Source organism: Nilaparvata lugens, chromosome 6, assembly GCF_014356525.2.
Source record: "Nilaparvata lugens isolate BPH chromosome 6, ASM1435652v1, whole genome shotgun sequence".
In the NCBI taxonomy this organism is placed as follows: domain Eukaryota; kingdom Metazoa; phylum Arthropoda; class Insecta; order Hemiptera; family Delphacidae; genus Nilaparvata; species Nilaparvata lugens.
In genome coordinates, this window is record NC_052509.1 from 60,262,239 (window position 1) to 60,275,932 (window position 13,694).

General features: G+C 35.1%; 1 protein-coding gene across 5 annotated transcripts in view; it reads left to right on the plus strand.

Moving 5' to 3' along the window:
• Positions 1-13,694, plus strand: part of LOC111052504 (transcriptional regulator ERG homolog) — a 183,518-nt gene that overhangs the window by 155,117 nt on the left and 14,707 nt on the right. For all 5 annotated transcript variants that reach the window (XM_039431590.1, XM_039431592.1, XM_039431591.1 and 2 more), the window contains one exon: positions 1,225-1,433. In XM_039431590.1, coding sequence (XP_039287524.1) covers positions 1,225-1,433 — 209 coding nt within the window. The remainder of the gene's footprint in view (positions 1-1,224; positions 1,434-13,694) is intronic.

Consider the following 13,694-nt stretch of genomic DNA (forward strand, 5'->3'; position numbering starts at 1 on the left):
CATCGAAATATTATTTGAGAGAATAATAACTGGAGTTCCGTACATATATTTGTAGAGCCTTCATTGGTATTGTGGAATACTATAGTAAATGGAAACACTATTGATTATTGTCAATTCCCATTTGAACACTGGATTTGATGGCTCCACTATAGTGAAGCCATGGTTTCGCATGGTGGAGCCTGGTTTCATGGCTCCACTATAATCACTTTTTCAACAGAACGGTAGTTCACATCTAAAAATTCATCAGTTCAGTTCATTTTTTCGAATGAAAACTGGAAAGTTCTACAATTTCTTCACTACGATCAGTTTCAGATATATCGCGTGCAATGTATTGTGCTTCCATTTCACAATGGAAAATAAATCCTGCAACAACTCTGATAATAATGTTCAATTTGAAAAGTTTCCTAGTTCAGAAAGATTGAGTTCCGTTCAGTTTACTTTAGATTGAAATATTCACAATTGCATGTTTGTCTACCACCCCCTCAAAGTACAGAAAAATTCAGTCTTCCCTTGAATTGGGAACCTTGCAATATAAATTTCTTATGACACAGTCTGCGTCGAAACTCCCTCCCCTTTAGGCAAACAATATACTGGATTGTGTTCGACATTATTCTGTAACAACTCCACAGCATCTCTGATACATTATTTTTCAATTCCAATTTATTTATTTACTTACACAAACATACAAGATAAATACAAATGAACACATGCAAAACAAACAAACTAAGATACAACGAGTAGAAGAATAGTGGTGCAAAAAAAGGGGGGGGAGGATTGAAGGGTTATCCATGTACTGGGAAAACCTTCAATCCTTTAGAAGTTGGAAAAGGTATAATTAAAAGTGAATAGGCGGTAAGTATGGAAGGATTGGATGGAGGGAAAAAAAGAAGGGAAAGGATGGAAAGACTATCGTACCAGATGGTTGAAAAAATATATTATTTACAAAGGATTGCAGAATAAGGAAGCACACAAGTCAGGAGAGTACTCTTCTCAGTGGAAGAATCTCATAGATGGAAGAAATAATTGCGTTTGATCCAGGTGTTTATATCCTGTCTTAGTGTAAGAATCTCATAGATGGAAGAAATAATTGCGTTTGATCCAGGTGTTTATATCCTTGTTTTCGTACAGTTATTAATAATATATACGGTTCGGGGATTGTAGATTTATGTTACAATCCTGAAACATCTCTGGTAACAATGTTTTCAATTCATGGCGTTGTTGCAGGTATTACTACGACAAGAACATAATGACGAAGGTGCACGGCAAGCGGTACGCTTACAAGTTCGACTTCCAGGGTCTGGCAGCCGCCACGCAGCCGGCCACCACCGACCCCACCGCCTACAAGTACCAGTCAGATTTCTTCATGTCCAGCTACCATCATCCCACAAAGCTCAACTTCATGAGTCCGCATGCTGGCATACCATCCTCATCAGGTGAGCCATATTTTCAGTAAGCGTATACAAAGGAGAAAATTGATCTTCCTTTTCTTAAAACAACATCTATAATCACATTCAATGTTACAGCAATCTGCTTCAATATCAAGGACCATCAAAATAGTCGAAATTGATTATATATATATAAATATATTTATGAGTGTTGATTTTATATCAGCTCAACACTCGAACTAACCTATAATGGAACAAAAGCCCAGAAAAATTGTATAGCTGTGGCCCATTTCTTAATTATAAACAGAGGCAAACGAATATAATAATAGAGTACTTCTCCTCTCTTAGGCTCTCTATAAGGTTATAAGATACTGTATTTATTTATTCATTCACATATCATAATGCACAAATCAAATATTTGATCAGAAAAAGGACCAACGGGCCTAGCCCAAAACTGTTCCCTTTCCGAATTTTGATAGAAGTATGTCCAAAAAGTAGGTTATGCTGTTTCACTTTATATTCTCTTCAGGAAGAGCAAAAGCTTGCAAAATCTCTTTCTTAGTAGTCTATAGGGCCTATGAATTAAACAATACATAGTATTGACCCAATAAAAAGTTATCTGTGAGATATTGACAAAGTTTATTTTACGTTCAAATGGTCTATCAATACCATAATGCATATAATGTGATTCGTGCCAGAACTAGCTCTCTCAGCATCCCTGAACCGGAATAAATCTCCTAGATAAATTAGTTAATCCTTATAATATTTTTTTCCAGTTAATCTTTTTCTTCGCTGGTTGAATCTACTTACAAAAATAATTTATTGAGCGATTGCTTATTAAATGTTCATTGCTTACACACCAATCCAACTTTTCCCTGTGTTAACACGGCTTTATCACAGCAGTTATAACGACCCGATTCATGATGAATCAAAGATATATCCCAAATTGATTACGGTACGTTAGAGCATTATAGTCATCAACCCCTACAATGCTGACTTTCTGAAAAAAATCCCGTACACCCCTCCTGGCAATATTAATATTACTCATCCACACATGCCTGTGTTAAATTCAATCTGGTATAATAATATTTCCCCTACCTTGCGTGCTAAATAGCAGTAACGATTTATTAAAAAACAATGTGGTAGATGTTGGTTTACATAGAACAGGAATAATAATGATTTATTCAAAAAATAAGTGCAAGAGGGATAAGGGGAGTCAGCAACTGTTGCCACCGTAATAATTCGAGCACTACAGTGAATGGAAAAAATTCATTTCGTTCTAATTCGGAGTGTTTTGGGCCATTTTAACCCCTACCCCTGACACCAGGTGCGTTGGGGTTTATAACAACACCTGCGGAATGCAAATTCCTTTTTTGTAGGTATTTTTTTCGCTGTTCTAACAGCTGGCGTATAATAGTATCGCGTGCCGAGGGAGGAGGAAATATTTATTTTGGGCTGTTGAGTAATTTGTATGCACTCTGATTGGGTGCCTGTTAATAAATTTTGAAGGTATTCAAGAGTATGTGGGAGGAGGTAGTTTACACCACAGTGAGTTATTTTTTGTAATGACCTTGATTTATAATAATGTTGGTATTAGAATAGAGCAGCTAGATTAATTAATTTCATTTGTTTGATTTTGAAAATATTCATACTTGTATGATAAGACAATAATATTCTACAATAAATATAGTAGATAATAGTATACTGTACAATTATTTTCTGTATATCCAACTATTATTTTTGAACTCATTTTGATTTTATAGATTTCATTTGTTCGATTTTGAGATATTCATACATTTATATGACAAGACAATAATATTCACAATGAATAGTGGAAAATTATACCCTACAATTATTATCTCTATCTCTTCAACTATTATTTTTGAACTCATTTTAATTTTATTGCTATCAAAGACAATATGAAGACACCAATTTCATGAAGTCGATATCACATTGAAGAGATTATTCATCTGTAATGAATAAACTGACTTGAAATTGTCACAAACACTTTTTGAACATAAATCAATTTTATTGAGAAATAAGTTTCTAGTAAGCTGGGAGCTCGATCGTAGAGCAATGGAACGTTTTCTGTAAAATGGAGCCATGTCATTGGTGGTTGGTTGACCTATCAGGATTGACGTCCGCCATAAACCGAAACAAGACACGCCCATAGTGAGCTAAGCGTTCGAATCACACTTCAGTGATAATTTTTCCTTCAGAATTCAATCTTAACTTCCCTCAATGAAAAGTTATTCCCATATATTCCCAAATATTCACAGGTCTCTTGTTGATTTCAGAATTCGATCTTGAACTGAAGATAAAACTCTCATTTCATAAGCGTTTAATTTTCCGCCGTTTTTGTTCGCTATAACTTAAGGATCAGTTACCCGAAAACCACATTGAATTCAATTATCCTGAAAACTATGAAATTTTTCATTGCATTAAGGTCAGATTTGTTAATTGTATCTGTTTTATTCGCTCTGTTAGATAACATAATTTCACGGTGGTATAATGTGATTAGATTCCCGTGAAACTGGCCGTGATAAAGGTTATTTTTATAACCTTTAATAATGCTTAGTATAATAAATTTTCTTCTTACTTGTCAAGGTCTTGTTGAATCCAATCGTCAGATATGTTTTATATAATTATGTTTCATTTGACACATAACCTAGCTACATTTGGACTGTTGTATAAATTAGAATTGGAACCGTTTCGGGCTTATAAGCCTGTGGTACTTTCCTGTAAGTTGTGTAATTCTGAATGATTAATAAATAAAATATTACTTCGATATCTTCCAGAGTGTATATGAATGTATCATCATCATCAAAAAGGTGGATATCATTATCATATACTACAACCAGATATTTGACGTTTAATCTGAATCCGACGTGCATTAACGACCGGTTTGAAAGAGATGATCTAACATGATACGTTCTAACGTGGCTTAATCGACTCATATGTGATCATTAACCTATAAAGCACCTCACGATATACACGTGTGGTGGGAACATGTGAGTACAGTAACGAGCATTTAATGTCAATAACAGTTGGGAAGGGGTGGTGATGACATGATTTGGGGGAAACAGGACGTTGCTGTGAAGAGACGAAGACGGGTGACTAGATTATGGAGAAGGATGAAGATAAGAAAAAGTGGAGTGATGAGAAAGTGTAATAATCGGTTGTATGTATCCGATATTTACGGTCCATTATTATTGATCTCATAATTTTGTGAAATATGAGATAGAACACTTTATCTAAAACTTTTAATCAAAAAAGATATAATGCGAAATGGAGAAACATGTCATGATAACAAAAATGTATGAGACTTCAACAAATCAACTGAGTCTTCGAGTGAATTTCTCATAGTCATATTGTTCGTGTAAGCATCTGTAATAAAATATGAAGCTACCGCCATAGAGAAACGATAGCATAAGTGTTTGTTTACGCTATTGTTTCTCTATGCTACCGCACAGTAAACAGAATCAAAGTCCCTTATTATGACTGAACTAAAGGGAGCTCATTAATTATTTACATCTTCAAATGTTGGCTGTTGCGGTTAAATCCTGCTATCATCTCGTACATGGTTAACTGAAAAATTCACAACAGCATTGGTAGAAAATCAAATGTTCACTTCGCCGACACCAGACAATCAACTGAAACTCTAGCTATTCATAAGTTTAATCGAGGAAACAAAATTCCAGTAACGATTTGACGAATCCTTCCACTTCTTTCACAGGAAGTCACTGGATAATATATATTAAATGAAGAATGTAAAACAAAAAATATTATTAGTACATATTTTGTAAATAATTGTATGAATTCAGGGCTACTTTCTTGTATTTATAAAATAGACTTATAGTATCCTTCAAAATTATTAATAAAATAATAAAACAAGAATAGAAATTGTAACGTAACTACTAGTTTCGGTGATCACACCATCGTCAGGTTATAGAATTAAATTTCCAATAAATGTTTACTAATAGTTCTTAATTATTAAAAATAACAAAACTGTTAGCAAACATTTATTAGAAATTTAATTCTATAACCTGACGTTGGTGTGATCACCGGAACTAGTAGTTACGTTACAATTTCTATTGTTGTTTTATCATTTAAATTATTTTAACGGAGGCTGCTAACCCACCTCCGGTGGCGAAGCCCCATGCCGAGCGCGAAGCGCGAGTATAAAGTAATCCTATTCACGTTTGTAGTAGTAAGATTAGCAGTAGTAGTGGTAGGCTTGTATTTTATGATTGACTGGAGAAGATAAAACATTTACCGTAGGAGTGCATATCAGCAGAGAAAATGCTTAGAATACAATCCTATTCTCATGCTTTCTTGTAGTAGTAGCTTTGGCATTAGTAGTGGTAGGTTTGTATTTGGTTGACTGGAGACATCACATATTCTCATGCTCTCTTGTAGTAGTAGCTTCAGCATTAGTAGTGGTATGCTTGTATTTGGTTGACTGGAGACATCACAAAAGCTACGGTACAACTGATGGCAGCCTCAGTATTAGCAGAAGGCCCTTTCTGATTCGCAGCCTTCTGATTGTTTGTTTCGCCGTGTACGGTAGCAGTCGATTACCGGCGGCTATGTTCACGGCAGAGCCGAGACAGGTTATGAGAGTTGCCGGTATTGTTTATCGAGTCGCAAAAGGATTTGCAGACGTCAGCGTTATTGTGCAAACGAAGCGAGGCGTCGCAACGCCGCAAGCAGCCAATATCAGCGGACGACACACAAAGATCGCGTCAAGGTAATTTCCTGCGAGGAGATGCTCTCAAAGAAGCCCAAGGCGAGCTGGAGTTGGGTTCGCTTCTTGCAGGCAGCGTTGGTTGGATGGGTAGCATTGATGAAATTCATAAAGAATGCTGACTGCTTGAAGTGAGTCTCCTATAGCTCCCATCGCTTTCACACCTCGATTCCTTCTCTCTCTTCCAAGCCATTTCTAGCAGAGTTCAGTGTCTGTCTCTTCTTCCATCTCTCTCTTCCAAGTCATTTCTGTGCCTTTGTTCTCTTGTTTTCATTTTGCACTCCTCTTACCCTCTTATATATTATACTTATCTAAATTTCTCTATATACACGTACTTTCTTTGTTTTTCATCTCTCCCAATAAAATTCTGTGTGCTCTCTCCTTGGTTTCATCTTCTCTTTCCCATCCCTCATCTGTGCTACTCTGACAACCTCTTTCTAGCTCCAAATCTTTCTCTACTCCATCTGATTTATCCTTCTTCTTCACCCATGTATCATAACTCACTCACTCTCTCTCTCTCTCTCTCTTCTTACCTGCATTTAATAGAATTCCATGTCTTTCTTATGTTTCCAAAACTCTCTGTATTCATCTCTACTTCAGTCTCCATTGCCGGCTCACTCTAAAGAATTATACGCTCTCCCTCAATCATTTCAATTATTCTTCCTCTGATATATCTCCAATTTTCTCAAATATCAGCATCCTTATTCTATTTTTCTTCTTGCCTCTTCCCAGGGTATCGTCTTGTGTTTTTTCTCTTGTATACATTCTCCACCTCTCTGTGTATAACTTCAAACCTCTGACGTCTACCCTCTCTCTTTTCAACTCCACAACCATCTTTTCGATTTACTCTTGTAAATTACTCTTACATTCTTTTATCCCAATTTGTATAACTTTAATGCCTCTCAGCAAATAATGTTACGTCTTCCCTCTCTATTTTTAACTCTGCAACTATCTCACCTCTCTGAAGCTCATCGAACACACATTATTATGTGTTCGTTTTCTAACGTTTTCATTTTCAGTTATGCATATTCTCTCTATTGAAAATGTTTCCTGCTCTTTCTCCCAACAACCCAAGGTGCTAGAGTGGTAGAACCCACCGAAAATCCGGGTTCCTTTATATTCATAATCCTCTATATTCTACATCCTTTCCCCTCACCTAGCCTTAACATCCTTCCACTTGTATCTTTCTCATTTTCCACTTCCCTGTAAATTTTGCAGATTTAATTCATTCATATCGCACATCATTTTCATTTTCAGCATGCATTTCTACAAATATGGTATCATGTACCATTATTGTATTTAATTTTTTATTATGGAGGTGTTATTATTTTGTTTATTAAGACCAGTGTTTGCAATAGGTCCCGTCAGACCTGGAAATGTGAGATGCATTAAATTAATATCAAATATCTCACAAACCCCTCGTCTTTCTTCTGACTTTCCAATTTGTCCTTGTTACTCACCCTTTTCATATTTTTGTCTATCAATATTTCACGTTCTGAGTCATCCATCTACCTTCTCAGCACTTTTGAATCCACTCCTATCCCTCTTTCAAACAATTTCTAGAATAGTTTTGTCACTTTCTTTTCCAACTTCCATTCTACTGCTTCCTATTTGTTATAAGTACTTTTTTCTCTTACACATCATTTTACGCTCTTCTTTTAACTTTTATCCACATGAATCGTGTTGGCTAGCCTAAATCTGTTTGTCCCTCCTTCTGACTCCAGCCAATCCTTAACTTCAGTACTATAATTTTTCTTTAATTTTTCTTTTGAATATTATTATAAGCTATCAAGGCATGTCACTGTACTTCTCCAATCGTTATCAACTTTTTGTTCACATCATTCTTCCACAACAGACATTTAGTTGAATAATATCATTATTAAACGAAAATCTAAATTGAATGCTGTAAATTACCTCGAAGACTTCTGCTACTAAAACTATTGAAAGCACCCTGTCAATAACCCTCAAGAGCTAGATGGAAATAGATGGAAATTCAATTGCAGCGTTAAATTTGAATTTTTGTTAAATAAAAATTATTCATTGATTAGTATTTGAACAAATGCGATTCCTCATTAATTTCCATCTGCATAAAAGAATCATCAATGTAATAGAAACGACTTCATACTGTCAAAAATTCTTACTCTTCTCTTCTCTACTTACAAGAGCATTCTAACAAAACTATTCTCTTATGATAGAAACAATGCAAAATTCATCATTAATTATGTATAAAGATCTTATTGAACCCAAACACCAAAGGTTGACATTCATAACAAAAATCACGATCCCTAGCGAATTAAATCAGATATATTATATGGGACGCGGATGAATCCCCTCATCGGATAACACTGAGATCGCACAGTGCGAGCATCTTTTCATTCTATTATCATGTTTCTTCGTATTGTAGATGTCCGCCCCTTCCTTCTGTGATTTCCTGGAGTAAAGGCAGGGAACAACGACTTCTTCCCTTCTCAAGTGACCAATAAATCGCGCCACAGTCCATTATTCCCTGTTGGGGCGTAAGGCAAATGTATCTTTCTCGGTGACTGTCCCTGAATCAGGTCCTTTGTTGTGGACACTCAATGCTTTCGATGTACTGCTTCTGCTTCTAAAACAATTTCATGAAAATGTTGATATAGTGAGGTCCACTTTATAATGGCAGTGGATAAAGATAGAAGAAGAGTGTTGCATGTTCTCTGTTCTCTTAATTATATTTCTAAATTGTTAAAAACAGATTTGGCATAGTTGCGGAGCTAGAAAAGGATAGTACTACCTGCTTTGTCGAATGATAGACAAGGTTAGCAACATCAAAGTTAATCAAATACTGTCATTATAACGTGGACCTAACTATAGCTTGACTATTCGATCTAGTCCATCTTCATACATTCATTGACTGTTTGTGATTTTGTGACTATTCAATGTCACATAATTACAGTCACAATATTGTTGAATTCTATCTCAAGAGTTGCAATAAATTGATTGGATTAGATTCCATTCTAATTGATTTGATTTGTTTTCCCTCTCTGCAAGCTGTTCATGATACTACTAGCTTTTATTGTACAACTTTTTCACCAATCTTATCTCGCTTGTGACATCAAGATTATTGTTATGGATTGAGAAGCTGGCTGAACAGAATAAGGTCTCTTTGATGAGAGATCATGAGAGTTGTGAGTTAAGGAATTCAAATTCAAAATTGAATTTATCATTCATCACAATACATGAATTATAAATGTATTCCTTGAACAAGTCTTAAAAGTGAAAAATCACAAGATATCGACTTGGTCAAAATAAGATTCGGAATAAGGTGTTTCATTGGTCCAGAAAATAGATGGATAACAGACATGGTACTACTTTTACGCAGTTTTATTTATGGTGTTCCCAAGTGATTTGATTATTAAATTCCTACCATGATAATAAATTTAATATTCTAAATATTCATAATATTCCAGTATTTTATTGCTGAATCAGTTCAAAACAAATCATAGAATCCTTGAACAAGGGTTCAGCTCACATTAGAACGTTTACAGAATTCAAAATGTTTCCATTCTCAAATTTTATATGTCAGACAGAGATGGTTCTCTGTTTATGAGTATTTGACTCTTTCTCGAGACAGACATCTTTCAGGAGGACAAAAGTAGTCACGAAATAGTGGAAACATGATTGCTAGTGGTGGAGGATAAGAGGGTGGAGAGGATTTCGACCCTACATCCGAGAGAGTGCGCTGTTGCGTAAGCCATTGCATCTCGAATGAGCATATCACTTGAAGCGTACGAATATCGGCAATTAAAAATGTCATAAATCTGCTCACAACAATCCGAGACACATCTCGCCTATTATTCTGATCTCCTCTACTTCTCACCCTCTTCTACGTTTTCTTCTTGTCCTTCTCCTTTCCTTCTTTCTTATCTACTTCTTCTTCGTTTTCTTCGTTTTTCTCCATTTTTTACTTGTCTCCTCGGTTTTTAAATGTGTCCTAGTACCGCACTACTTTTTTTATTCTTCTTATTCATTTGATTTTCTCTTCTACTATCATTCCCTACATCTTTCCCCATTTCTTTCCTTTTGTTCTCTTCCTTTTATTCTCTCTCTTCCTCTCTCCTTGTTCGCAATATCCTCTACCAACACCACATCCTCCTTCTGCCCATCATTCTCCTTCGTCTTCTCATCCTTCTTCTTCCTTTCCACAGTTCTCCATTTTATCTCTCTGCATTCGTTTTGTTCATAATCACTTATCCACATCATCCTTCCCCGTTCTATCCCAAGCCCAACTTCTTCTTCTTGTACTTGTTCTCCTTCCTAGTCTTTTTCATCGTCTCCCGCTTCCTCTTTGTCACCTTTTTTCCTTCATCTTCTCCTCCATCTTCTCAATTTACTTAATCTTCTTCATACGTTTCTCTTTTCAACTTCCTCATCACACTCTTATCCTCTTCATGCTCCTCTTTATCCTCCACTCACTTCTTTTTCTCCTTATCCTTACTTTTCTCATTCTTCTCCTCCTCTCTTCCACTTGCCACTTTTGGTGTCGTCTTTATCGCTCAGCTAGAATTGTCGCTAGTCTCCAACCAAAGAGAACAATGACGAACTCCTCTAGTGACATTCACCCTCACCCTCCCACAACACGTTATTAAATAGGCGCTTATATTTTCCAAGTCGCCTTTCACTATACATTCCTCTCACTCCCTCCTACCGCCACCCCATCCAAACATTTCCCTCCTCCTTTCCCGAAGCCAAGGGCCCAAACCTTCCATTTCAACTGCTATTGTATTTGCTAAATGTTCGTGCAAAATTAGGAAATGGAGACGGCTCAACGCAAGCGGACTCAGAGAATCGTCAGTCACTATTCATCATAATGGCAAAGTTGTAGCCTTACTGCGGTTTTATACGATCGTTACCACGGTTAGAGGCTCTCCACTTCGTCAATAATGAATCATCTTCACTTAATTTCATGTGAATGATCTTGGATATTGAGGCTTCAGAATCGAGACTTATAATATTACTATATCTACTACTTTACTTATTATTATTTATTATTTACATATTTATTAGGTTAGCACGAACAATACAACAATCGGGAAGGTAAAACAGGCTATTGCTCAAAACTTCTCCAATTCCCTAATCTACCTAGTTTCAAATTGGCGAAATATTATAGGTCATGTAAAAATTGGAGGCTCCCTGTATAATATCTACTACTTTGTACTACAGTCAGTTATAAAACCTCTCCCAGTCTCTACAATGTCAATGATAGAAAATAATTTATACATAACTATGTGATTGATAATTGTTCAGGGATTCGAAGCGTTTATTAGGAAGGAGGTTTTTCACTCAGAATTATGTAAACGCAGTATACTGTACTAGCCAGTACGATAAGCAATGTCATAAGTAAGAAAGGATTTCCTTACTTCAATCGTTTTTAATCGAGGAAAGTGTTATAGGATATCATATTGTCCTGCGAGAATAATACATTCAAACTACTTACATGGAGCCACAACTTCCAATAATTAAATATCAGTTCTTTCAAGATTAATGAACTTAATAACGGGATTAAGTGCACATTGAGAGTTATCCACAAGTTTATTATTTTCAAGGGAGATGAAAAAAAATCTATACGTTATGACAAGCAATTCGTTAGATCAGATCTGTACTATCATGTATGTGATTAGATATACATTTAATAGTGTGATGAATTTTTCAAATAGATCTCATGAGAAGAGAGAAAATTGTGATTAACCTTCTTAAAAGGAAAGAATTTGCTAAAGGAGTAGTCAGCGACCGAGCGATAAAACTTACTTATCAGTAACTGTATATTAGATAAGAGTACCGTTCTGTACTGAATATTTTCTAGAAAATTATTCAATAAAATTATAATTATTCTGCAAATAAAGCACGAATTATTTATGAATTGCTCATTGAATTTTGAGGTTACACTTTGTTTACTGCCGATCAGATGTTTTGAAACAGCTCGAACACAGCTGACTGATTCAACGTATTGTAAAATATCATGTCAGATTCATGCAAGCTATAATACTATTTCTAAAAAGTAAAAAACTATCAATAAAGGACCAAGAATTTCGAATAAAAAATAAAAATGTATGTATTATCGTTGAAATTATTTATTATTTAAGAAATTATATTATGATGTCAAGTCTTATTGTAACTAACTAGGTCATATCATGAACAGTATATTATTGATAAAAACTGCAGAAATTAATTATAACAGTCTCAGACATAATAAAAATTGTATAAGAATATTAATTTATTAATTATTACTTCAACTGAACCACATGGTAATTAAATCTCTTTGGCAAGCCTAAGCCAATCATAGTGCATAGAAATAGCACCAAAAAGGTGATCGTTTGAAAACAACATATGTTAATCTACTATCAGACAACAAACCTGCCTTATCATATACGCTAGCACATATACATTGTATAAGAGGAACTATGTCGAGGAGCTTAAGTGGTTTTAAGAATTATATAAATTGAATTATTATTGTAATTAAAGGAATTATATTCTACTGCCTGCCACTGACGTCACGTCTACGTCACAATCGTTCCACCAATGGCAAATTTTTATGCAAATTTACTACACCGAGATTCTCAGAAGAAAGGTCTAGCCAAGAAGCTTAGAGAAAAAGACTTCACTTCCCTTTTGAAATCCTCACCGTTCAGATCTCTTTATAGTTACCAAGACCTATTCGTAAAAAAATCTTGTTCGATTTTATATGTTTTATTTGTGAGCCAATATTTTAGGCCAATCTATTTGTTATTTGTAAATTTATTTTCATCAATGATTAAAGTTAAATCATCCCTTAATTAATTTGGTGAAGGAAATATTAAATTAAAATTCCCCACGTGCTGAAATCGAAGCCTGGACCTGCTGCCGATCAAACGATTTTGATCTAAAGAAGAAAACCACGACCGTCAAGGAATTTCACGTGAGTTATAAGTTTAAAGGGGCCCCAATCTACGCTTCGAAAATATTTCAGTGCAGAAAGATATAAAATTTTCTTCGTTAAATTATTGGCCACGCCGACAAGCGCTTTAGCATTTAAGAGCCTAGAATTTATTCATATAGAATTTCTAAGAATTTGTAGTTGGTTAGCTATCCTCCGCTGCCAGAACCACGACCCCGAGCATTTTAAAAAATATTTATAATTCATTTTTCACTATTTTTTCAAAACTGTTAAATTTTATCAATTGTAAAATTCTGTCGAATCACGCATGGTATCATGCAAGCACAAGAACATTTTTAACTCTTTTTGTCAATGCTAAATTATTATCAATCTGTAAATCAAATTCTGAGTCTGCACTGTATGATCATATATTTTATTATAATATATTTCAATTCTGTTAATTCGTTTTCTGAGTCCGATTATTTCTTAAGCCTGTCAATTATTGTGTCTGATACGTTCTATATCATCAAGAACCGATCGAATACGATCATTGGAATAATTGAATTAAGCTGGATATTGGAACAGGTCTAAGTGGATGTAGCGAGTGGGGTCAGATCGAGATATTTACTCTTTGTCCTTACCTGCTCATATATCAGCTTTTATCTGTTACCAA